The 23,067-nt window shown below is 44.9% G+C and overlaps 2 protein-coding genes and 1 non-coding gene across 11 annotated transcripts in view; 2 read left to right on the plus strand and 1 right to left on the minus strand.

The window, feature by feature from the left end:
• Window positions 1-1,973: 1,973 nt before the first annotated feature.
• Window positions 1,974-13,363, plus strand: LOC142841220 (uncharacterized). 5 transcript variants are annotated; one of them, XM_075958032.1, is made up of 13 exons: window positions 1,974-2,310; window positions 3,569-3,640; window positions 3,926-5,080; window positions 5,679-5,783; window positions 5,892-5,955; window positions 6,145-6,224; window positions 6,678-6,769; window positions 7,402-7,481; window positions 7,573-7,615; window positions 8,014-8,076; window positions 8,534-8,648; window positions 9,404-12,960; window positions 13,136-13,363. In XM_075958032.1, exons 2-12 carry the CDS (start codon window positions 3,596-3,598, stop codon window positions 12,947-12,949), a joined length of 5,388 nt encoding a protein of 1,795 aa, XP_075814147.1. In that variant the 5' UTR covers window positions 1,974-2,310; window positions 3,569-3,595; the 3' UTR covers window positions 12,950-12,960; window positions 13,136-13,363. The 5 variants fall into 5 exon arrangements, with proteins under 5 accessions (XP_075814147.1, XP_075814145.1, XP_075814146.1 ...); XM_075958030.1 differs by having other exon boundaries at window positions 1,974-2,223; XM_075958031.1 differs by having other exon boundaries at window positions 1,975-2,223; window positions 13,166-13,359.
• Window positions 8,251-8,375, plus strand: LOC142841899 (small nucleolar RNA SNORA11). Its single transcript, XR_012909140.1, has one exon. It is a non-coding gene; the product is annotated as a small nucleolar RNA SNORA11 (small nucleolar RNA).
• Window positions 13,364-15,127: 1,764 nt separating the features above from the next.
• Window positions 15,128-23,067, minus strand: part of Pfkfb1 (6-phosphofructo-2-kinase/fructose-2,6-biphosphatase 1) — a 64,554-nt gene continuing 56,614 nt past the window's right edge. For 3 of the 5 annotated variants that reach the window (XM_075958039.1, XM_075958036.1, XM_075958040.1), the window contains exons 11-14: window positions 20,142-20,271; window positions 17,299-17,361; window positions 16,122-16,186; window positions 15,491-15,792 (exon numbers count right to left, since the gene is read on the minus strand). In XM_075958039.1, the coding sequence (XP_075814154.1) occupies window positions 15,733-15,792; window positions 16,122-16,186; window positions 17,299-17,361; window positions 20,142-20,271 (318 nt within the window). In that variant the 3' untranslated portion in view covers window positions 15,491-15,732. The other 2 variants (XM_075958037.1, XR_012909032.1) reach the window with 2 other exon arrangements.

Here is a 23,067-nt window from a genome sequence, read left to right on the forward strand (position 1 = left end):
TGCTGTGTCCAGTTTTAATGTGATGATTTTGGTTTTATCTTGTTATATTTTATTTGCTATGTTTGGTTGCTATCTCTTAAAAGCCCATTCTTTTGTAATGAGAGACAGAAATGGGGTGGATCCAGAGATAAGGGAAAGTCAGGAGGAACTGGGTGGAGGGAGGAGAAACTATAAACAGAATATATTGTATGGTAAAAAAAAATCTATTTTCAACAAAAGAGCAAAACAGGAAAACAATAAAGAAATGTACTACCTAGAGGACAGTATATTTATAGGGTTTCCTTTGCCCTCATTCTTATAGTCTCCAGTCAATCATTTGCCCAAATATATTAAGGTAAATTGTCCCCTTTTTCACCTTTTCCAACATTACTTAGGTGCTTTCAATTTTCTTTTTTCATCATAAAAGTGTGTAATTGCAGGATACTTTTGTAATAAAGTTATATTTATCTGTCACAGACTTCATGTGACCAAGGGATCACTGTATGTTGTGACTAATTTCGCTGTATATATTAAAGTTCACATTTTGTGGTGTACAGTTCTATGTGTTTTGACAAATCCTCTCTTAGTTTTGTTAAGACTTGTTTTGTGGTCCTACTTAGGGTCTGTGCTGGAGAGTGCTGCATGTATATTTGAGAAGAATGTGTATTCTGCAGTTGTTGCTTGGAAAGTTCTGTAGGTGCCTGTTAAGTTCATTTTGCCTAAAGTGAAATTCAAGCCCATCTTTTCTTTACTAGTTTTCCATCCAGATAATCCCTACATCACTGGAACACGGGTATTGAAGTTCTTTACTATTCTTTTACTGTGCTCTATCCCCCCATTCATTATTAATATGGTTTCATATATCCAGGGTCAATATATATGTTGAATTCATATATATTTGTCATTTTATATGGTCTTTATGAATTTTCTCTTATTATATAGTTTTTTAATGTAGGACCTCAATATATAACCATGGCTAGGCTCTGAACTCAGAGATCTGCCTGTCTCTGCCTCTATAATCCAGTCTGTAATGTCATTCTTTTTATAATATGTCATTTTAGTTTTTGACTTAATGTCTTTTTTATCTGACATAATTATCTCTACTCACTTTGGCATAGTTGAATGAAAAAGTGAATATCACAAAACGTTTCTTGCACTGGGGAGTAGTGCACTATATCACAAGAGACAGCCTAAATCCTTGCTCAGTGCATCAGTAAAAGAAGAACATGGAAAAAAAATAAGACATGTATATTTGGGTGTGTCTATCTAATACAAATGTACAAGTGTGCATATATGCATTATATATATGCATTTTATGTATCTAATTTTTTATTTATAGTCTCACTGTAGAAGGCTATATTTGAACTCAAGATCCTTCCACATCTCCCTCCCAAGTAGTTCTGGAATTACATCAGTGCTTTGTTAAATACCCATTCCAATATTTTTCAAATAATTTGCTTTTTAAAAGGCAACAATGCAATTATTTTGAGATAAATTGAAACATTCAGGGATTTTTATTACATTTTTATTTGTAATAAGTAAAGTGTGTGTGTGCATGCACGTATGTGTTTGTGCGCAAGCAGGGCTGTGAGGACAACTTGTGGGAGTAAGGTTTCTCCCTCCACCATGTGGGTTCATGGACTAGACTTCAAGTCCTCAGGCTGAGTGGCAAGTGCTTTTAGCCGCGGAACCATCTGACCGGCACCAGTTGATTTTTCTTACATTTACTTTAAATATATAAGTGTATATATATGAAATATATGTTTAATTTATTATATTTAGATTATTTGGGAGCATCCTGCTAATGTTTAGAGACTCTAGATATCTTAATCTGGTTTTATTTGAAAGTCAGCAATGGATGTGATTTAATCCTCTGTTCTCACAGTGTATCACGCCATGTAATTAGTGTTGTCGGGACAGGCGTGGGAGCTCTGAAGTCATTCTCTTCAGGAGAAACAGAAAAATCAAAAAGAAACAGGGACACAGAATGGGGAACGGAGAAATGAAATGGAAAATAGGTGTGATGCTGAACAAGAGGTAGTAAACAGAAAAGAGGAGCTACACGGAGGAGATCGGGAAGTCGTTAAGCAGAGAGGGGGTGGGGCAGGCCGGTAGGGACAGAGACCCCCCTCTGGAGGCGGAAAGAGGCAGGACCACTTCCGGCCAGGCGGTGCGGGGGTAACAAGCTCAGACCTGAGGAGAGGCTTGGAGAGAGCAGACGTCCTCTGGACTCACGAGGGCGAGGTGAGCTGAGGTGGCTAGCTTTGGTAAAGACCCTGTGGGGCCTTAAAGGCTGCAGCTTCGGGGTGACTGGCTTCACACAACCTTAAGGTTTGAAGAAAACCTGCCGGGGTTTGGGATCTAGCGGCTTCGGTGTGGTGGGTTTAGAGGTGCCGGAACCCAGTTCTAACGGTAGAAAGGCGGGGGCGGGATCTCTGGGCTAAGGGAAGGTCTGGACTCAGTTTGGCGATGGGAAGAAGGGATGCGGACCTGTTTGGGGTTGTGTAAAGGAAACGTTGAGAAATCGTTCTGGCTGTAGTAAAAAGGAAGGAGGACCGAGTTCAGGAGGGAGGTAAGGGACGGAATTAACGGATTAAGCCGAAGAAAGGGGGCCGGACCCCCTCTGGGCTACGGAAAGGATGGATCGGATCGGGACTAAGAAAGGAGCGGCAGAATCCTTTTTAAACGGCCCAAGTATCAGACTTGGAAGGGAGAAAGGGCGGGCTAGGATCCGGTTAGCACTGGTTTGAAAGGGAGAATGACCTGGTAGGGTTAGGGAGCTGGGAATCCACGAAGGGTAACCCTGTTGGATTTGGGGGTGGGGTATCCATATTGCAGAAAGGGCGGGGCTGGGCCGTTGCAGACGTGGACCGAGGTGGGGGGGCAGTGTCGGCGGAGGCGACTGCAGCGTGGGGGGAGGGGGCTTGCGGAGGGGTGGGAGGTGCGGAGGACTGCGGAATCACAGCGAGGGTGAGTGGCTGACAAGCGGCGCGGCAGCAGAGGAATGGCGGGGGGGGGGAGCTTCTGGGGGGGAGTGGGGAGAGGGGGCGGCGCAAAATGGCCCTGCAGAGCCTGAGCCATTCTGAGGGGGAAAGGGTGGGCTGAGAAATGGTGTAGTTAGGGGGAGGCGGCGGGTGGGACCGAGATGTTCTGTAGCTCACGGGGAGGGGGCATAAGTGGAAATGAGATGGTTAGAGATGGTCCTGTCCACCAAGGCGCATGCGTACTGAGGGCCCTGAGGACCAGGCTCATTTGGGAAACCTGTGATCCTGCTTGCGTGCGTTTTGTGTGTGTGTGTGTGTGTGTGTGTGTGTGTGTGTGTGTTCGTGTGTTCTGTGCGCATGCGCACTGTCAGGTTGCGGTGTGGTAGAGGGTGTATTCAGGTGTAGGTCGTAGAACTGATTTGCCATCTTGGAAGTGAAAGATACCGGAGCTCGGAAACGAGATGCCCTGGGCTTCTAGATAGGCAAACCCAGAAAGGTCTGGGGTCCAAAATTAGGTAAATTCTTTTCCCCTTCAGATTTAGCAAGACATCGGATGAATCTCCCTGATCCCTTATTTTCCTCTAACTCAGCCCTATTTCTTTCAGGCTCAGCTATTACAGTCTCTCAGGAAGATGGATAGAAGAAATGACTATGGTTTTCGGGTGCCCACATTCCAGGTGAGACCTCTCTGCATTCTTACCAGGCCATCTACCCTCCGCCAAATTCACTTACCTCTCTGGAGTCCACTACCATGGTGTGGTTTTATAATTCCCTACCTAGCCTGTCTCAATCTTACTTTGCATGGTGCTGGGAAGAGGGAAACCTGCCTGACTCTGTCTCCTGCTCCCTGTTTGTTTCCCCACACCCTTTCAATCAAACTGTTTAGGAACGGGGGCCACTGTAAAGAGGGGTGGTTGTAGGGAGGCCAGATGTTCCATAGGATCATAATCCTAAGTATGTAGGGCCCTCTGCCTCCCCCTGGGAGCCTAGGGCTTCCTTTCTCTCCAGATGTACAGACTGAGGGCACAGAGAAGGACAATGTCCTGCTGATGCATACCCTGTTGTCAGCATCCAAGGACCCACCGATTGCCAGCCGGCCTAAGAAAAGCAAGACCAAGAAGACTTCTATTAAAGCTATCACTAAGACCACACCCACTCCCCCTCAGGTTCCATCTGCCAATGACATTGCTAGCAACAAGCCTAAAGTAACTCTGCAGGCTTTAAACCTACCAATGTTCACCCAGATCAGCCAGGTTTCTGCTACAACTGAGGCAGCCAATATCCAGGCTTCAGTTACTGCTCAAACCAAGAAAGCCAAGACAAAGAGAGTTACTCCCAAGGTATCTCTAACTGGCACTGAGGATGTCACTACACAGCTCAAGTCGCCTTTACAGGCCCTAAACCTGCCAGTTACCTCACCAACTCTCCAGTCTCCAGTTGCCAATGAGTCAGCTAATTCCCTGGCCTTGATAGCTGTCAGCAAACCCAAGAAAGCTTCTAAGGCAAAGAAGGCTGCCAATAAGACCATACCTAGTGCCACTGAGATCTCACTGGCTTCGACTGCCACCCACACAGCCACTACCCAAGGCCAAATTGCCAAGGAGACAGCTAGTATCCAGTCCTCAGCAGCCACTATCAGAACCAAGAAAATTTCCAAAGCTAAGAGGACAACTGCTAAGCCCATGAATGCTGACACTGAGTATGGAGAGCCCTCAAATGCTATTGAGGGAGCTAGCAGACAGATTGAGGCTTCAACTGTAGTTCTAAGGCCCAAAAAGCCCAAGGGGAAGAAGGTTGCCAATAAAGGCCCAAATTCTGCTTCTGAGCTCTCCGAGGCTCCACCTGCCCTTCAAATGGTCCCAAACCATGCCCTATCAGTGACTGTACGGATCAGGAGAGGGTCTAGGGCTCGAAAGGCTGCCACTAAGACTCGGGCAACTGAAAGCCAGGCTCAAATCAATGAACAAGGAGCTCAGGCCAAGATGGCTACCTCTCAGGCCAGCATAAGTGCCCTTGAGACTCAGGTTGCTGCTGCTGTTCAGGCCTTGGCAGATGACTACCTGGCTCAGTTGAGTTTGGAGCCCACAACCAGAACCCGGGGCAAGAGGAACCGGAAGGTAAGATCTGTGATATTATCCTTAACTTTGTGCTGCTTTCTTACTCATATACTAGGTTGTTCATTTGTCTTATGTTTCTTGAGTCATTTAACTTCAGGAGTGACCATGTGTTCATATAGGCTATAGGATATGCTGAGAATATGATACACTTTTGTTTGCTCATGGATTGGTAGGGAAATGCATTTGTGAATTTAGTCAAGACCTATTTGTAACTCACATTATATTTACCCAGATTATATGTGGATTTCTTGAGAACTCTTACTATTTGGGACTTAAGTACTAGTTTTACAGATAAGAAAGTCCTGGAATGAAGTGATCTGTCTAAGGCCTGTAGCTAGCAGAGTATGGTGGTGGCCAAAGAAAAGGGAAAACCCCCAGGCCATGTCCTTGGTTGGCTTGTGCCCTGGAAGGTGAAATAAACTGTTACCTAGAAGCCAGGGAAAGAAAAGTTTGGGACTCAGGATAGCCAGGGTTAGGGCCACACCCCTCTGTAGGGGAGATTCCAGGCCCACCCACTAGACTCTAGGGGGACTTTTTGAAAGAAACAACAATCTCTTTCATTTGGTAACTCCACACTTTTTTTTTACCATTGATAAAGTCTAAGCATCCCAATGGAGAAGAAAGAACTGGGGGCAGTTTCAGGCGGATCCCATGGGGCCGGAGGCCTCCACCACCCCGAGATGTGGCCATTTTGCAGGAAAGGGTAAGAATTCAATCTGCTCAGGTCCTGTTTTTCTTTCTTTTCATTCTCTGATATTCTCCCAAGTGTTTCGCCACTGTACTGATACCTCCCCAACTGTTACTCTTTTAGGCAAATAAGTTGGTGAAATATCTGTTGGTTAAGGACCAGACAAAGATCCCCATCAAGCGTTCAGGTAGTCTTCTTGAGCTCTTCTTCACCATTCTTTCCCCATGGCCTGTGAGGAACTATTTCCTTATCACCTCCTTTCGTACCGCATCAGCTGCCACACTCCTATTTCACTATAGCTACCCTAACCACACAGGGCTGGGGAAAGTCATCTGACCTGTACAGTTTAGCATCTTCTGTCTCCCCTTTCTTGTAGACATGCTGAAGGATGTCATCCAAGAATATGATGAGTATTTTCCAGAGATCATTGAACGAGCAAGCTATGCTTTGGAGAAGGTAAAGTGGCAGCCCTGGGGGTGGGTGCACTGGGGAAACCTTAAACAGAGGAAAGGTATATTATCATCCTCCTGGGGGGAAGAACAGAGACCTAATACATTGCCATCACTGTGCAAATGAGCACACAGTGGCCTAGGGAGGGGCAGCCACTGATCACAAGTCACTGGTGGAAACACAGCCAGTACTGAAGCTATGTAGCTGAGCTCTGGCTTCTGTCTGCTGCTGGATATACCATCTCATGTATTGCGGTTGCTCACCTCTCTGTCTCCCCAAATGCCCACAGACACTATGGATGACTACTATGTTTTTTATATGGTGTGCTTTGTACTGAACTATATGCTTTACATGCATTTTCTCTCATACAAAACCCTTACTTTTCTCAGAATGCCCAACATGCTAATTGATACCTAAGATATATTTTGCAATCTCACAGGTTATTCTTTTACTTGGCAGATGTTTCGAGTCAACCTGAAGGAAATTGATAAGCAAAGTAGCTTGTATATTCTTATCAGCACTCAGGAGTCCTCTGCAGGCATACTGGGAACGTAAGCTGGGACAGTGCTAGGGTGGGAAGGGGCTTCTGCTTCCTCTTAGAAGCTCAGGAAAGGTGGTCTAAACGCCCATGTCCCAGCTCCCACACATGGCTGGATCCCTGTGAGCAGTAGTGGTGCACAAGGGTTTCAGAGCCTGGAGTGGCCATTGCTGCTGTCAGGTTTGCTTGCTAACAAGCTCCCAGGAAATCAGCGTATTGTTACTTATCTCTTCTACGGAGTGCCTGGCCTGGCTGTGGAAGTCCCTCAAAGGGGGGAGGGACTTCTGGTGTGGACCATGATGCTTGAGAGCAGGAGTGTCACTAGGGTTCCATCTAGAACTTCTCAGAGCCAGGGAAATTGGGAGAGAAAGAAAAGACTCCTGTTGGCTGAGCTTCCATGTGGTGGACAGGGCTTCTTTCATGTCCTGCTAACCTTGGGTAGGGATAGTATATGGTTTCCCATTTTACTGGAGACCTTGGCTCAAGAGTGAAAGCACCTTCCATTGGGTCTTTGATAGCTGGGACCATAGGGTAAGGTGAATTCTCAGTATCTGGGGAATCTAGGAGAGGCTGGCCTAATGAGCTGTGTTGTATAGGTGATGACTCATGGTCCTAAATTTTCTCTTTGTCCGGTATTTCTTTTAGGACCAAGGACACACCCAAGCTGGGTCTCCTCATGGTGATTCTGAGTGTCATTTTCATGAATGGCAACAAGGCCAGTGAGGGTGAGTGGCTGGGCATGCAGCTGAATAGGTGGCTGTTGTCTGAATTCCAGGTGCTCATTTTCTGCCCTTGTCTCCTTGCCTCCTCTTGCAGCTGTCATCTGGGAGGTGCTGCGCAAGCTGGGGCTGCGTCCTGGGTATGATTGGGCTCTCTCAGTGCTTGCTGTCCATGTTGTCTTTTGGCAAGAGAGGACGGTCCCAGGATTGCATCAACCTGGTGGTCTGGTGGAGCACAGGGTGGGGGTGGGGGATTTATTACCTGGATGAATGAATGAAATGGTTCTGAACTCTGCTTCTTTTCTCATTTATGTCTTCTGTCTGTTCTGAGATGAGGTGTAAGGTGGACCTTCGGGCATCCCTGACAAAGTGCCATCTGGTCTCCACTGTTTTCTTCTAGTGGCCGTATACTCACTACTGTCTTCACTTGGTTGAGACTGCCTCATTGGCTATAGAATCTGCTCCATGTTGGGAAATACCTCTACCTTCATCTGAGTTGTTCTGCTCTGTATTCACTGATTATTTTTTCCTTTGCTAGGGTAAGACATTCACTCTTTGGAGAAGTGAGGAAACTCATCACAGATGAATTCGTGAAGCAGAAGTAAGTAGTGTTTAAGGCTTTGTGTAGCTCTGAAGTGCTCTGGGTGTGGTTATCTGGTTCAAAAATTATATCATACCTTTCTTACACTCTTTGTAGATAGATAGGCATTCTGTGACCTAGACCCAAGTCCTATCTACAATTCTTGTGGCCAAGCCCCATTAGGACCCTTGCAGTCGGGTGTACTCATAGCAGGGTCCCAAAATGGTCAATCTATTAACAGCACACCCAAATGGAATCTGGGGTTAGTCTTTATAGGAGACAAAACACATCTGTCTTCTGTAGTGTCATGTTCTGTATATGTATCACTATGGCTTTGCATGGAAGCCATGTTTGTATGGGAATGAGTCTGGGTCTGGATTCTAGGTGTTTGTTAAGAGGAAATTCCTTCATCTGAGGCCTAGTGGTTAAACAGTAGTTTTGCTTGTTTAGAAGCAAGTTTCATTTTCTTTTCTCTGAGGTATCTGGAATACAAGAGGGTCCCCAACAGCAGACCACCTGAATATGAATTCTTCTGGGGCCTGCGGTCTTACCACGAGACTAGCAAGATGAAAGTCCTGAAATTTGCATGCAAGGTAATGAACTTCCTGATCTTGGTACATTAAGGGAATAGGATGCTCCACGCTGAGGCAGGCTGTGTGTATTTAGACAAGTATGGGACAACATATGGTTTGTATATAAAAATCTAAAGCCTCAACAATGTCCCAGATATATATTGCAAGACATACATCTTTGTTTAGTTAAGTTTTACATTCTATCAGTTCGTTCAGACTGCCATTAAAAATGTTATTAATAGCTAGAGGTCTTAAGATAACAGAAATCGATATACTCAGTTCTGGAGATAAAATCCCTAGATCAACATCTAGTACAGTTTCTGGTGCAGGGTCTTTCTGACTTACAGAGGCTTTTTCTGAATCTTCACATAGCATATGGCAAGCTTGAGTTCATTTTCATGTCAGTCCTATTTGATCAAGGCCTTACTCATTTAAGGTATACCCATAAAAGTCCCTATCTGAAAATACAGTCATGATTAGGGGTTGGATATTCAACATAAGAATTCTGGGGAAATACACTCAGCCCATAACATGCTTGGTTTCTTATACTTTCCCATATTACAAATGGGGACATTTAGGTTCAGGGATATAAAGTAACTTGTTGAAGGACATAACTTGTATGCCTCAGTTATCCGGGCTGAAGTTTGATATCAAGACTTACTCATTAGAACTCTAGAAAGATGCCTTTTTTAATTTACCGCTATTAGTTATAGTGGGTTCTTCACACATAAGTATAAGGGCTATTTTTCTTCTAATAATTATAATTTCCATTTTAGGTACAGAAGAAAGATCCTAAAGACTGGGCCGCTCAGTACCGGGAGGCAGTAGAGATGGACGTTCAGGCTGCAGCTGTGGCTGTGGCTGAGGCTGAGGCCAGGGCTGAGGCAAGAGCCCAAATGGGGATTGGAGAGGAAGCTGTGGCTGGGCCCTGGAATTGGGATGACATGGATATTGACTGCTTAACAAGGGAAGAGTTGGGTGATGATACTCAAGCCTGGAGCAGATTTTCCTTTGAAATTGATTCCAGAGCCCAAGAAAATGCAGATCCTACCAACAATGTCAACTTCAACCAAGGAGCTAGTACTAGAAATAGCTTCAGTGATGGTGCTAGTATTAGCTTTGGTGGCATACCCAACCCCAGTGGTGGCTTTGGTGGCATACCCAATTCTAACAGTGGCTTTGGTGGCATACCCAACTCTAATGGTGGCTTTGGAGGCATACCCAACTCCAGTGGTGGCTTTGGAGGCATACCCAACTCCAGTGGTGGCTTTGGTGGCATACCCAACTCCAGTGGTGGCTTTGGTGGCATACCCAACTCTAATGGTGGCTTTGGTGGCATACCCAACCCCAATGGTGGCTTTGGTGGCAGAAATGGCATTACCTTTGGTAGTTCACCCAATACCTCTGCCAACTTCAGCAGTGCAGCAAGCATTAGCTTTGGAGACACATCCATCACTAGCACTAGTTTCAGTGGTGGAGCCAGCATTAGCTTCAGTGGTACAGCCAGTACTAGTGCCACTTTCTGTGACACAGCAAGCATTAGCTTTGGTGGTGCACCCAGCACCAGCACTAGCTTCAGCAGTGGAGCCAGCATTAGCTTTGGTGGTGCACCCAGCACCAGCACTAGCTTCAGCAGTGGAGCCAGCATTAGCTTTGGTGGTGCACCCAGCACCAGCACTAGCTTCAGCAGCACCGCCAGCATTAGCTTTGGTGGTTCGCCCAGCACTAGCACAAGTTTCAGCAGCACCGCCAGCATTAGCTTTGGTGGTGCACCCAGCATTAGCAGTAGTTTCAGTGGTGGATCCAGCATTAGCTTTGGTAGTTCTCCTACCACCAGTACCAGTTTCAGTGGTGGAGCCAGTATTAGTTTTGGTGGTGCACCTTGTACGAGTGCCAGTTTCAATGGTGGAACCAGCTGTGGCTTTGGAGGCACACTTAGTAGTACAGCTGGCTTTGGTGGTGCACTCAGCACAAGCACCAGCTTTGGCAGTGCACCTGCCACAAGCACTGTCTTCAGTGGTGCAGTTAGCACCACTACTGGCTTTGGAGGCACACTTAGCACGAGTGTCTGCTTTGGTAGCTCCCCCTGCTCTGGTATCGGCTTTGGAGGCACACTCAGTACCAGTATCTGCTTTGGGAGTTCTCCTAGCACCAATACTGGTTTTGGCGGTACACTCAGCACCAGTGTTTCCTTTGGTGCTTCTTCTAGCACCAGCTCTGACTTTGGTGGCACAGTAAGCACTAGTGTCAGCTTTGGTGGCTCTTCTGGCACCAGTGCTGGCTTTGGCGGTACACTCAACAGCAGTACCAGCTTTGGTGGTGCCATCAGCACCAGTGCTGGCTTTGGCAATGCACTCAACAGCAGTGCCAGCTTTGGTGGTGCCATAAGTACTGGCTTTGGTGGTGCACTCAACAGCAGTGCCAGCTTTGGCGGTGCCATCAACACCAGCACCGGCTTTGGCAATGCACTCAACAGCAGTGCCAGCTTTGGTAGTGTACTCAATGGCAGTTCTGGCTTTGGCGGTGCCATCAGCACCAGTGCCAGCTTTGGTAATGCACTTAATAGTAATGCTGACTTTGGCAGTGCCATCAGCACCAGTACCAGCTTTAGTGGTGCACTTAATAGTAATGCTGACTTTGGCAGTGCCATCAGTACCAGTGCCAGCTTTAGTGGTGCACTCAGTGGCAGTACTGGCTTTGGCAGTGCCATCAGTACCAGTGCCAGCTTTGATGGTGCACTTAGTAACAGTGCTGGCTTTGGCAGTGCCATCAGTACCAGTGCCAGCTTTGGTGGGGCACTCAATAACAGTGCTGGCTTTGGCAGTGCCATCAGTACCAGTGCCAGCTTTGATGGTGCACTCAATAACAGTGCTGGCTTTGGCGGTGCTATCAGTACCAGTGCCAGCTTTGATAGTGTGCTCAGTAACAGCGCTGGCTTTGGCGGTGCTATCAGTACCAGTGCCAGCTTTGGTGGTGCTCTTAGTAACAGTGCTGGCTTTGGCAGTGCCATCAGTACTAGTGCCAGCTTTGGTGGGGCACTCAATAACAGTGCTGGCTTTGGTAGTGCCATCAGCACCAGTTCCAGCTTTGGCGGTGCACTCAGCACCAACCCTGACTTTGGTGGTGCATTCAGTACCAGTGTTGGCTTTGGTGGGGCACTTAGTACCACTGACTTTGGTAGTACCCATAGCAACAGCCTTAGCTTTGGTAGTGCTCCCACTACCAGTGCCAGCTTTGGTGGTTCTCAAAGTACTAACCTCTGTTTTGGTGGAGCACCTAGCACCAGTCTCTGTTTTGGCAGTGCATCTAACACCAACCTATGCTTTGGAGGCTCTTCCAGCACCAACTCCTGCTTTAGTGGTGCTACCAGTGCCAATTACAGTGAGGGCCACAGCACCAGTGCCATTTTCAGTTTTGGGAATGGGCTAAGTACCAGTGCTGGCTTTGGAAACGGATTAGGCACCAGTGCTGGCTTTGGCAGCAGCCTAGGTACCAGCAGTGGCTTTGGTGGAAGCTTAGGCCCCAGTGCTAGCTTCAATGGTGGCCTGGGCACCAGCACTGGGTTTGGTGGTGGATTAGGCACCAGCAATGATTTTGGTGGTGGACTAAGTCCTAATGCTGACTTCAGTGGGGGACTGGGTACCAGTGCTGGCTTCAATGGTGGACTAAACACTAGCACTGGTTTTGGTGGTGGACTGGGCACTAGTGCTGGTTTTGGTGATGGACTTGGCAGCAACACTGGCTTTGGTGGTGGACTGGTCACTAATGATGGCTTTGCTGGTGACCTGAGTACCAATAATGGTTTTGGTGGCACACTTGGCACTGGTTCAGGCTTTAGTGTAAGCCTCAGCACTGGCGATGGCTTTGGCAGTGGGCCTAATGCCAGCTTCGACAGAGGACTGAATACCATCATTGGCTTTGGCAGTGATTCCAACACCAGCAGTGGCTTTACTGGTGAAACCAGCACCGGCTCCAGCTTCAGTAATGGACCCAGTTCTATTGTTGGCTTTAGTGGTGGACCAAGCACTGGTGCTGGCTTCTGCAATGCACCAAGCACTGGTGGCTTTGGTGGTGGACCAAGTACAGGAGCTGGCTTTGGCGGACCAAGCACTGGAGGTGGCTTCGGAGGACCAAGCACTGCAGCTGGCTTTGGTGGTGGACTGAGCACCAATACTGGCTTCGGTGGTGGTGGACTGAGCAGCAGTGCTGGCTTCGGTGGTGGACTGAACACCAGTGCTGGATTCAACGGTGGACCAAGCACCGGTACTGGCTTTGGTGGTGGAGCCACTAACCTCGGTGCCTGTGGCTTCTCTTACGGCTAGTGAAGTTTCAGGTAAGTGCAATATTCCCATAGCCAGGATCTGTGGGGATAGCTATAATAGTTGGGAGATACTAGAAGAAAACCTAAGCTGGGGGGGGGGGGCGGCAAGTGAGAAAAAAGGAAATAAAAGGAAATGGGTTTTGTGCTAACATGTGTTTCTGGGTATTTTGCTTTGTTTGTTTTTCAGGTTTCTTATGTTTGTTACCCATGTTTACAGGTAACACTAACGCAGCAGTACTTCCCATGGAGCCAATGTGCAGCTTTGGAATCTTTGTCCACACAGCAGCCTAACCAGCTACAACCCATTAGCTGAGTGAAACACTAAGAAAAATCTGCTGTTCCTGCTTTGTGTTTGCTTCTTGTGTTGTTGTCATATTTTGGTATCAAGAGTTACATTAAATTTGCCAAAGGAATCTGAGTTTATTCCATCTTTTAATATGGCTAGATGCGATGTCTGGGGTTTGTAGAACAACTAGAGTTAAGCTTAACTTTTTGGGGACTGTGGGGATCCAGCTAAAAGGCAGATATTTCTAAGGGTCAGAGAGCTCTGGGAAAGTGTGCTTGAGCAGATATGAAAGGGGGAAGCCTAAGATAGAATGAAACAGAAAGAGCTGTGGATAGTAAATTCACACTAACTTGGGGCAACTGTGTAAGAATAGAGGGATAAGAAGGAAAGGAACTAGGAGTTGACATGGGAGCAAGAGGACATTCTCTTGGGATAAAAAAGAAAAATAAGTATGGACTGTAGGACCAAAGTCAAATGTGAGGCAGAGGATTGATATGGAAGAGTCAGGAATTGACTGAAGTAGTATGAGACAGTGGAAAGGGACAGGGTGCCAGAAAATAGAGGGTGATCCTGACTTTGAACAGGATTCAAGGACAGCTGTGGAAGTAGATCTGTTTCAAGCAGTGATCGCCAACCCTAGTAGATCATAGAAAAAAAGGTATGGATGATTCAAGGTTTGGATCTAACTGGGTGGTTGTACTAAAAGAACTAGGAAACAAAGCAGCAAAGTTATGAGTCTCTTTATCATATGGACACTAGCACCTGGCTCACAATGGTTAGTGTATACATTGTGGCTGAAGAGGAGTTCCAAGTTGGTAAGGGATAGAAGAATATTGAGAAATAAAGAACTAGGAGAAAATAGAGGCCTCAAAAGGAACGTACTGATGAACAAGGGTAGATATTGTTCATGTAGGAAATACTACATAAATGCCTGTGGTGTGGAGGCATACTGCTCAAGTCTCAAGGATGATAAAATTTTACAGACTTGAATGAACAGTAAGCTTCCAGGCAATAAGTTAGCCCAGAGAGAGGATCCTAGGGAAGCTAAACAAGAAGGTGAACCCAAAGAAAAACATATAGTCATCCTCCTGGATATTGGAAGTAGACAAGATTGCCAGGCAAAAGTTGGGAACACGGGGGTGGGGGTAAGGGAAGATGGGGAGAGAGAAGAGAGAAGGGGAGGATGGGGAGAGCTTGGGGGAATGGGATGGTTGGGATGGAGGAAGGGTGGATATGGGAGCAGGGAAGTAGATATCTTAATTAAGGGAGCCATTTTAGGGTTGGCAAGAGACTTGGCTCTAGAGGGGTTCCCAGGTATCCAAGGAGATGTCCCCAGCTTGTTCCTTGGGTAGCTGAGGAGAGGGCGCCTGAACTGGCCTCATCCTATAGCCACACTGATGAATATCTTACATATCACCATAGAACCTTCATCTGGCGATGGATGGAGATAGAGACAGAGACCCACATTGGAGCATTGGACTGAGCTCCCAAGGTCCAAATGAGGAACAGGAGGGAGAACATGAGCAAGGAAGTCAGGACCGCGAGGGGTGCTCCCACCCACTGAGACGGTGGGGCTGATCTAATGGGAGCTCACCAAGGCCAGCTGGACTGGGACTGATGGAGCATGGGATCAAACCGGACTCTCTGAATGTGGCTGACAATGAGGGCTGACCGAGACGCCAAGGACAATGGCACTGTGTTTTGATTCTACTGCATGTACTGGCTTTATGGGAGCCTAGTCTGTTTGGATGTTCACCTTCCTAGACCTGGATGGAAGGGGGAGGACCTTGGACTTCCCACAGGGCAGGGCACCCTGACTGTTCTTTGGACTGGAGAGGGAGGGGGAGTAGGGGGAGGGGGAGGAAATGGGAGGAGGTGGAAATTTTTAATAAAAAAAAATAAAACATAATCACTAAGTTGAGGGAGTCACATCCCTGGGAGGGAGGGTGTTGATGGCATCATTAACATAGGCAATGAAATTACTCAGGATGGTAGCAAGAGTTGGAGACTGAAGCTTTTAGTCCAGGTACTGGATTCTTCTTGAGTATAACAATGAATACATCCTGTCCTCATGTACCACGAGGAACAAAACTAACAGGAACTCACAGGACCTATTTTTTCCATGTTTGAGAGTGCTACCCCAGGACTCTTCGATCTCAGATGTCCTCACCCATTCTTCAACAGCACCAGAGTTGGGTCAGAACCAAGATCTTGAGAACAATGGGAGAAGCCTTATAGCATCTTCCTGTCCTATAGGCAGGAATACATGTCTTTATTGATCAGGAAATAGTTATTTAAAAAGAGCTTTATCCATGAATAAGTAGGTTCCTTAGTTTGAGCTAGGAACTGAGACCTGTTTGGGAGCTGCTATGGATTTCTTCACTGGAGGTAGGGCACTCTCAGGCCAAAGCCAGAGTCTGCTTAGGGAGAACAAGGACAGCAATTCCTACAGGAGAAAATCAATGAGGACAGAGGCAATCTGATCACTTGGAAATGGCTCAGTAATGGGCAGGGACAGTGTCCAGTGCTTCCTCAGGTTCACGGGTGATGTCCACATTCTAAGGAGAGAGCCCAGGGTTAGTAGGAAGTATAGAATCCCAGTTCTTCCCTGTCTCTTGACCTCACTGCCAGGCATCCCTCTGAGCAGGGCATGGGTCCTGGTTGTCTTCTTAGGCATGCCTGGGGAATCAGTCAGAGGCCTGTTTAGCAAGAATTGTCACATCCCTGAGTCTCTATGGGCCTGGACTATGGTTTTTGCCACTTCTGAGTGCTGGTTGATTTGAAACACCTGGGATGTCTGGGGCTGGAGCTAGCCTTTTCATGTGCGAGGGTACTTTCAGTGTATACCACGTTAAAAGCCCGCTTGGATACAGAGCACCCAACCTACCTCAGGCTTGTCCCGGTGTGTGTTCACAGCCTCCACATTCAGGTAGATGGACTCTATTCTGCAGCCTCAGAAAAAAATAACTCATATATCTACAAGCACTCAGGATAAGATTTGGTCTTCCATGAGGTATTATTTCCCCTTTCCCATCATCACAGGTCCATACTCTCCAGACCAGTAGTTCTCAACCTAAAGGTCACAATCCTTTGGGGGGTTGCATATCAGTATCCTGAATATCAGATATTTACACTATGAGTCACAATAGTAGCAAAATTACAATTAAGTGGCAATGAAAATAAATTTATGGTTGAGTCACCACAACATGAGGAAGGTTGAGAACCACTACTCTAGATTATACCTCTCCTGAAGGTAGGGGAGCTGTAGGATGTGTGGGAAAGATTCCAGGCCCAAAAGCCCTAAAGTCAACAGTCATCTTCCCAGAGTGTCTATTTGCTCAGTTTCAATTGCTTGGTTGTATATGGTGAAAGAAATGAGAGGAGATGATCTTTGTGACCTATAAGACAGTAGTCTAATCTATATATGATTGACAGAGGGCTGAGGGTACTCCAAGCCATGCTAAGTGGAAGAGTCCTAGGCTATAGTTCTGGGTACTCAAACCCAGGCAAGGTTTATTCAGAAGATACCTCTAGCAATACTAGAGGTGTGATTACTGGAAAGTTCTAGGGAGCCTGAAGAAGAAGGGCCTGGGGCTAACAGGAGCTCCAGTGTTCAATGGTGACCCCTTCAGCAAAATTCCTGTAGGCTATCATATCACAGGTTCCAGTTGGTTCCTTTATCCTGTTCACACCCTGGACTACATTTGAATCTATCCTTTCCCTGCTTATGAACCTTTCATAAGTAACTAATGCCCCCATTCTTTAATATGTCCCCAACGTATAATTTTCCTAAGGTATCTATTGGGTACACCTCTGCTCAACACAAATAGAACAATGTTCTATACTCACTGCCCAGGCAGAGACAAACAGAGCCAGGTTCTAGATTTGGATGCTAGCTTAGCTTTTTCCTCTTAGCCTACGGTCACCAGCTGCACCTCTACCAGGACATCCTGCCAGCCACCTAGGGACCTCACCCAGGAACCTCCTAGAGCTCCCTGGTAGACACTGGAGGCATACCCCTGGCTTTTATGTGTTTTTCCTTAAATGAAAGTGGATCTACTTACCATAAGCCACAGGTGTGAGTTTGAGCACTGTGTGCAGAGGACACTTGAGATAGGGCAGCTCATCTGGAAAGGAGGAAGCAGCAGCTCTGAGAGATGCAGTACTGAGCAGAGGACAACATGCAGGCTTGCTGGGTGCTCCTACTTCTACCTCAGCTTTCCACTTGGGTCCCAGCACAGACTTAGAGCTGGTATTCTCTATGGTGGGTAGTCACAAGAGCAAGCTAAGTAGGGCAAAAGAGAGCAACCTAGTTGCCTGGAAACAGGGGCAAGACAGTCTTGGGAAAGTGGACAGAGTGTGAGTCCCATGGGAGGGCTAAGTACCCACCTAGAGGCCTCAACTCTACTCAGAATGAGCAGGAAAAAGAAAAGCTTCCTCCTGCTCCAGGCCAACTTTCCACAGACCCTACACCCGCACCCCTAACTTTCCTAAATACTACTTCCATGGCAGAGGCACATGTGGTATTTGTCTATTACACTCTTTCTTCCAAATCAGGCAGCAACCCCACACCTCCCATCTGTCTGTCTCTCTGTGTGTGTGTGTGTGTGTGTGTGTGTGTGTGTGTGTGTGTGTGTGTGTGTATGATTCTTACAACTTCTTTATGGACAAGAACTGATTGATTCACTAGTTTCCTGTTATTGATGATTATGCAGGAAGTGACTCTGAATGTTTATGTACAATTTCCTGTCAAGACCAGTGTTTCTACTTTTCAGACAGATGGAAAGGAAGAATAATCTAGCTCATTTTATAGATAAGGAAATGGGCTTCAAGGGGAAATGTACCATGGCTAGGAAGTGGCAGCTGAGGGCCTCAAACTTAGGGTACTCTGAAGACAAGATGCCTACTCTGCCCTTGCAGTTTGTAGCTACCACCACGGAGGGACTCACAGAGTACTGGGATGTACACCTTTGGGGGCACTTTATCTTGATATCCACCTCACCACTCTCCAGGCTGCACTACATATCCTTACTTCCTTTATTTAGCTGGAACACCATTACTTGTAATGACTTCTTGTCCCTTAGGTTAATTGTAGGCTTTGAAGGCATGCTACCATACTCCCAACCTCCTGACATATATCAAGATGGGTCATTTTCCTGGAAATCCATTCTGTTCCTCTCCACTGTCAATCATTATAATTAAGTTCTGGGTCAATGACTTTTTTGTATGTATGACCACACTATACCCTCATTGATGCCCTGGGTCCTGTCCACTGTCACTTTCTATATGAAGAAACAGGGCTGGAGAACAGAAGTAACTTGTCTACAGTCTCTGACCTAGCTCTGCCACTGTTTCTTCTCTCTCTGGCCCTCAGTGTTCCCATTTTACAGAACAAGTTAGATTACCTACAAACCACAGGTGCCCTAGCCCTGCAGTTCTGTAGGTATGCATTCTAGCTCATGTAATTTCTCTGGGCATGCTTTCATCACTCTCCTGAATACTAAGGGTAACACTATCTGCCTAGTCCTGAATAACCTTGCTCCTAGGGGAAGTTGTGAGCAGCTAGAATGGTCTGTGTGTGAAAGATGGTAAGAAATGGAGACTTTAGAAAGTGACTACAAGGCCCCTGTGTATATTTGAGAGGGGAAAGCCTCTGACAGACATCTGGGATTAACTTCTATCCCATGAATTTGGGAAAATCATTTCACTGCCCCAAGCCTTGGTTTTCTTATCTGAGCAATGGGAATAGTTCCTGCCCCACAATCTCAAAATTCTAAGACTGAAAAGACCTCCATCACATAGTCCATCACCTATTTCAAGTGGAGACATTTTCAAGTGGGGATATTGAAGATCAGGTAGAGAATATGACTTATCCAATGTCAAACTCTCAAGTTCCCTGGATTTCAATCTTGAATTATCCCATATTTTATATATTCTTTATTTTGAAATTAGCATACAGAATTTAATCAAGAGTTTGGGACACTATAGGCATTAAATAGTATTTAGCATTGCTCCCAAACAGCTTCAAAATATCCTGGAAATGCCAACACTTCAGCATCTACATTAGAAATGGATTGCCATATGAAGGTAGTGCCAGGCCACCGGAGAAATAGATGTAGTGTGTGTGTGTGTGTATATATATATATAACTTCTGTATATACATATGTATGGCAGCATATGTAGTCTATATATATATATGCATGGTTGTATATGAAATCTCTTTGTGTATATATGGCAACATAGGAAGTTTTTGTATATATATGTATATATATTAAGTATATGTATATATATACATACATACATATGAAGCCTGTGTACATATGAATGACAGCATAGCATAAGTAGTCTGTTTTTATATATGTATGGCAGTATATAAGTCTGTGAGTACATACTTTCATAAATACAGGACACAGATGTTTTTAAAGATAAGTTATAACTTGAAAAAAATTAAATTATAGACATTGCTATCTTGGAGAAATTATTCTGATAGCAAGTGCACAGGTCTCACATCAACTGAGGTCAGAATGCTTCAGAGATATACTGGCTCAGTATGTGAAGCTGTGGCAGACTATGATGTTTTTCAATATGCAGGTTCTACAGATTAGCTAAGAGAATACTAATAATGGCAATAATCCATAAATGTATCATCTGTTCTAGGATTCTTAACATGTTTATTTCAACTTTACCATTAATTCTCTCCATTTTATAGTTGAGAAAACAGGCTGAGGGGGCTAACAGTACTTACTGAAGGTAGCACAGACACATGAAACAAGTTTGAGCCTAGATATCCTTGTTTTAAATATTGTGCTTTTAACCACTAAGATATAAACTTCTAATTTGCTGACATCAGCATCCCACATCATATCCAGCTGTTTACACCAGGAACAGAGAGGGAGGGGTGTGTTACCTGAACTTTTATCCAGGAAGTATGCCAGGAGGCACCGCATGACAGCCTGGTGACAGATCACCAGTACATTTTCTTGTCGTTCTAGCTCCATTATAACTGGCTCAAGACGCTGAACCAGATCCTCATAGGACTAAACAAAAGACAAATACTTGGTAAGAAGCGGGGATGGGGTGAAGCACATTCACCCAGAGAAGAAAACTTGGTTTGGGAGCCAGTTGAATTGTTGACCCAACAGAATGACTAAGGCAAATCCCTTGTTTCTTGGGATTTTAGTTTCTTATCTGTTAAATGAACCAATCAATAAGTGTGGGATAAAAGACAACACTATAACCCCCACTATAAAGTATATACTTAACTGTATATCTGAAATTTCAAAAAATAAGGAAAATTTTGACCTGTAGTATTCCAAAATGAAAAGTTTTTTAAAAATTGGGTATAGATGCCACAACTAGACTAGGACATTTGGCAATCTCATTAACCAAGAAGCTGGTATTTCAGAAACCTTATAGAAATAGGAGTTAAACTGGGAGTTGGGACTCAACATAAATCTGAGACTCTCCGAGAACAAATCCTTACACCCTAAGTCGAAGTTTAAAATAGAAAAAGTCAATCCACAGGAAAAAGGGAAACAGTAAGAAAATATATCCGCCCCTCTGATTCTGATGGAAAAACATGAAAAGCTTCCTGTAACAATTATCTTAAAAGGCTGATGGCATAAAGAACACGTAGAAAGAAAGAGAAAAAAGGAAGGGAAGGGAGGGGAGGGAAGGGGAGGCAAGAAAGAAAGAAAAGAAAGAAAGAAAGAAAAAGAAAGAGGAGGGAAAGTGGAGGAATGTTGAAGAGAGGGGAAGAGAGTGGAAAGGAAAAGGGGGACTAAAGAAATATAAAGGAGTGGAGGGAAGAGTGGGGAGGTGGGGAGAAGAAAAGGGGAGAAAGGAGAGAAGAGGAGACGAGACAAAAGGAGAGGAGGGGAAAGAGATGAAGGGCAGAGAGGGGAGGAGGGGTGGGAGGGGAAATCAAGTAATATCTAGACATAGGTGAGTTAAGCTTAAAGGTAACAAAGATATAAAAGCTTCTCACTTAACCAATGACCAAAGAAACAATAATGAAACTGAAAAAAAACCTTAACCATAGTGAAACAATAAAACAATGAGATAAATAGATTTAAAGTGCTAGGAAAATGACAGTCCAACTGAGAGTTTTATATGCAACCAATTATCATCGAGGATTGAGGATGCACCCCCAAGATAGTTTTAGATAAAAGGAAAGGTGAGAGTACTAATGACAGATTTTCATTAGAGAAACTGTAGACAAGATGGAAAAATGAAATGAGATAGAAACAAGAATAATCAAAGGATCAGTAAACATTTAATTAAATGACTAAATGTAACAATAACAACAACAATGCCAGTAATAGTTCATTTGGGAGTTAAGAGATTAAGGCTATGTGAAAATATAAAACATGTAAGTTAGGATAGGAAGCAACTGCAGCTTGAAAGATCTTATACTATTTAGGGGCATAGCAGAGACATTGATTTTTAGACCTTGTTAGTCATGTATATTAAAGTACTAAATGTTCCTATTCTAGTTTCACCTTTGTATCTCCATAACACTGTATTTTATTTCTTCTTCCTTGGGAAGGGTAAAGGAGGGAATATGTATGGTAAGGGATAACTAACTCTAAAGGTCTTTTGAAAAACCACATAGAAACCTTTTTACTGTAAAAGCTTCCTAAAATATACACATACATGAAAGGAATTTAAACAGAATCACCATATAATAAGGGAGACAGTGTCCCATTTAAACATCTTACGTTATCAAGTAAAACCTCCAGTCCTATGAATGGGTTACATCTGTTGAATCACTGATCAAAGGGGTCCCACAGAATCCCACAAAACATTGCAGGCTATTGGTTTTTCTCTGCAATTTGATAGTAAGGCCCTATTTCTGAAGACACAACTTACTATGTCATCAGATGTAGAGAAGTTCAGTTGGTGTTCAACTAAGCTTACCCCTACTGACTAGCATTAATGGTGCTGGAAGGTACTCTGCACAATACCAAAGGAGAATGGGTGACCATCAATATCACTCAGCTACAAAACCTGTGACTTGTAACAGTGACCTGCCTGCAAGATATACTAGTGCACTTATGGCACAAACCTTATGGGAATAACAAACCACTTTTTAATTGGATTTAATGCTAATTCTATGAGATGGAATCTATACTCGACACTGCTAAAGTGTCCGAGACCCTGCGACTAGATAGGTCATTGGCCTATGGGAAAATCAAGTATTCTGTTGAAGGAGCATAACTATAAAATGACTCCTAATGACATATTGCTATACCTGTAGACTAGTGCCTCACTCAACTCTCATCAGAGAAATTTCTTCTTGTAGTAGATGAAGGTAAATACAGACCCATAACTAGACATTGTGTGGGGTTGAAAGACTTTGGAACACTCAGTCATCAGTGGGATATCTTTATTAAACCCCTCACTTCAAGGCTTAAGGGATCTTATATTGAAGAGGGGTCAGAGAGATTGTAAGAGTCAAGGGTGATAGATGACTTTCAAAAAACAGTGTCTCCCAGACATAATAAGACTGATACACATATGAATCTATGGCAGCACGCACAAGACCTACATAGATTCAAGTAGTCAGGGTTTCAGCACTGAGAGAGGGAAGTAGACATAGGGTCCAACCCCTAACTAGGAAGCTATCTGCAATTGACACCTGCTGGCAAAGGGAAAATGAATTTTCTCCAGTGTATAGTCAAGCACACTTCAGAGCAGAACCTATGCCCAAGAGTAGTTGGCCAATGCAAAATTAACTCCATGTTTTGTTTTGTTTTTGTGAGCATTCTGTTTTGTTTTGGCATTTTCTGTCTTACTGGATTTTTGTTTGTTTTAATTTTCATTTTTTTGGT

Source organism: Microtus pennsylvanicus, chromosome X (genome assembly GCF_037038515.1).
Source record: "Microtus pennsylvanicus isolate mMicPen1 chromosome X, mMicPen1.hap1, whole genome shotgun sequence".
Taxonomy (NCBI): Eukaryota; Metazoa; Chordata; class Mammalia; order Rodentia; family Cricetidae; genus Microtus; species Microtus pennsylvanicus.

Bases quoted from the DNA above. Each gene is read 5' to 3' on its own strand.
- LOC142841220 (XM_075958032.1), top strand. From the start codon at position 3,596: ATGGATAGAAGAAATGACTATGGTTTTCGGGTGCCCACATTCCAG. The intron at 5,081-5,678 runs GTAAGATCTGTG...CCATTGATAAAG, and splicing joins GGGGCAAGAGGAACCGGAAG to TCTAAGCATCCCAATGGAGA. The intron at 7,482-7,572 runs GTGAGTGGCTGG...CTCCTCTTGCAG, and splicing joins TGGCAACAAGGCCAGTGAGG to CTGTCATCTGGGAGGTGCTG.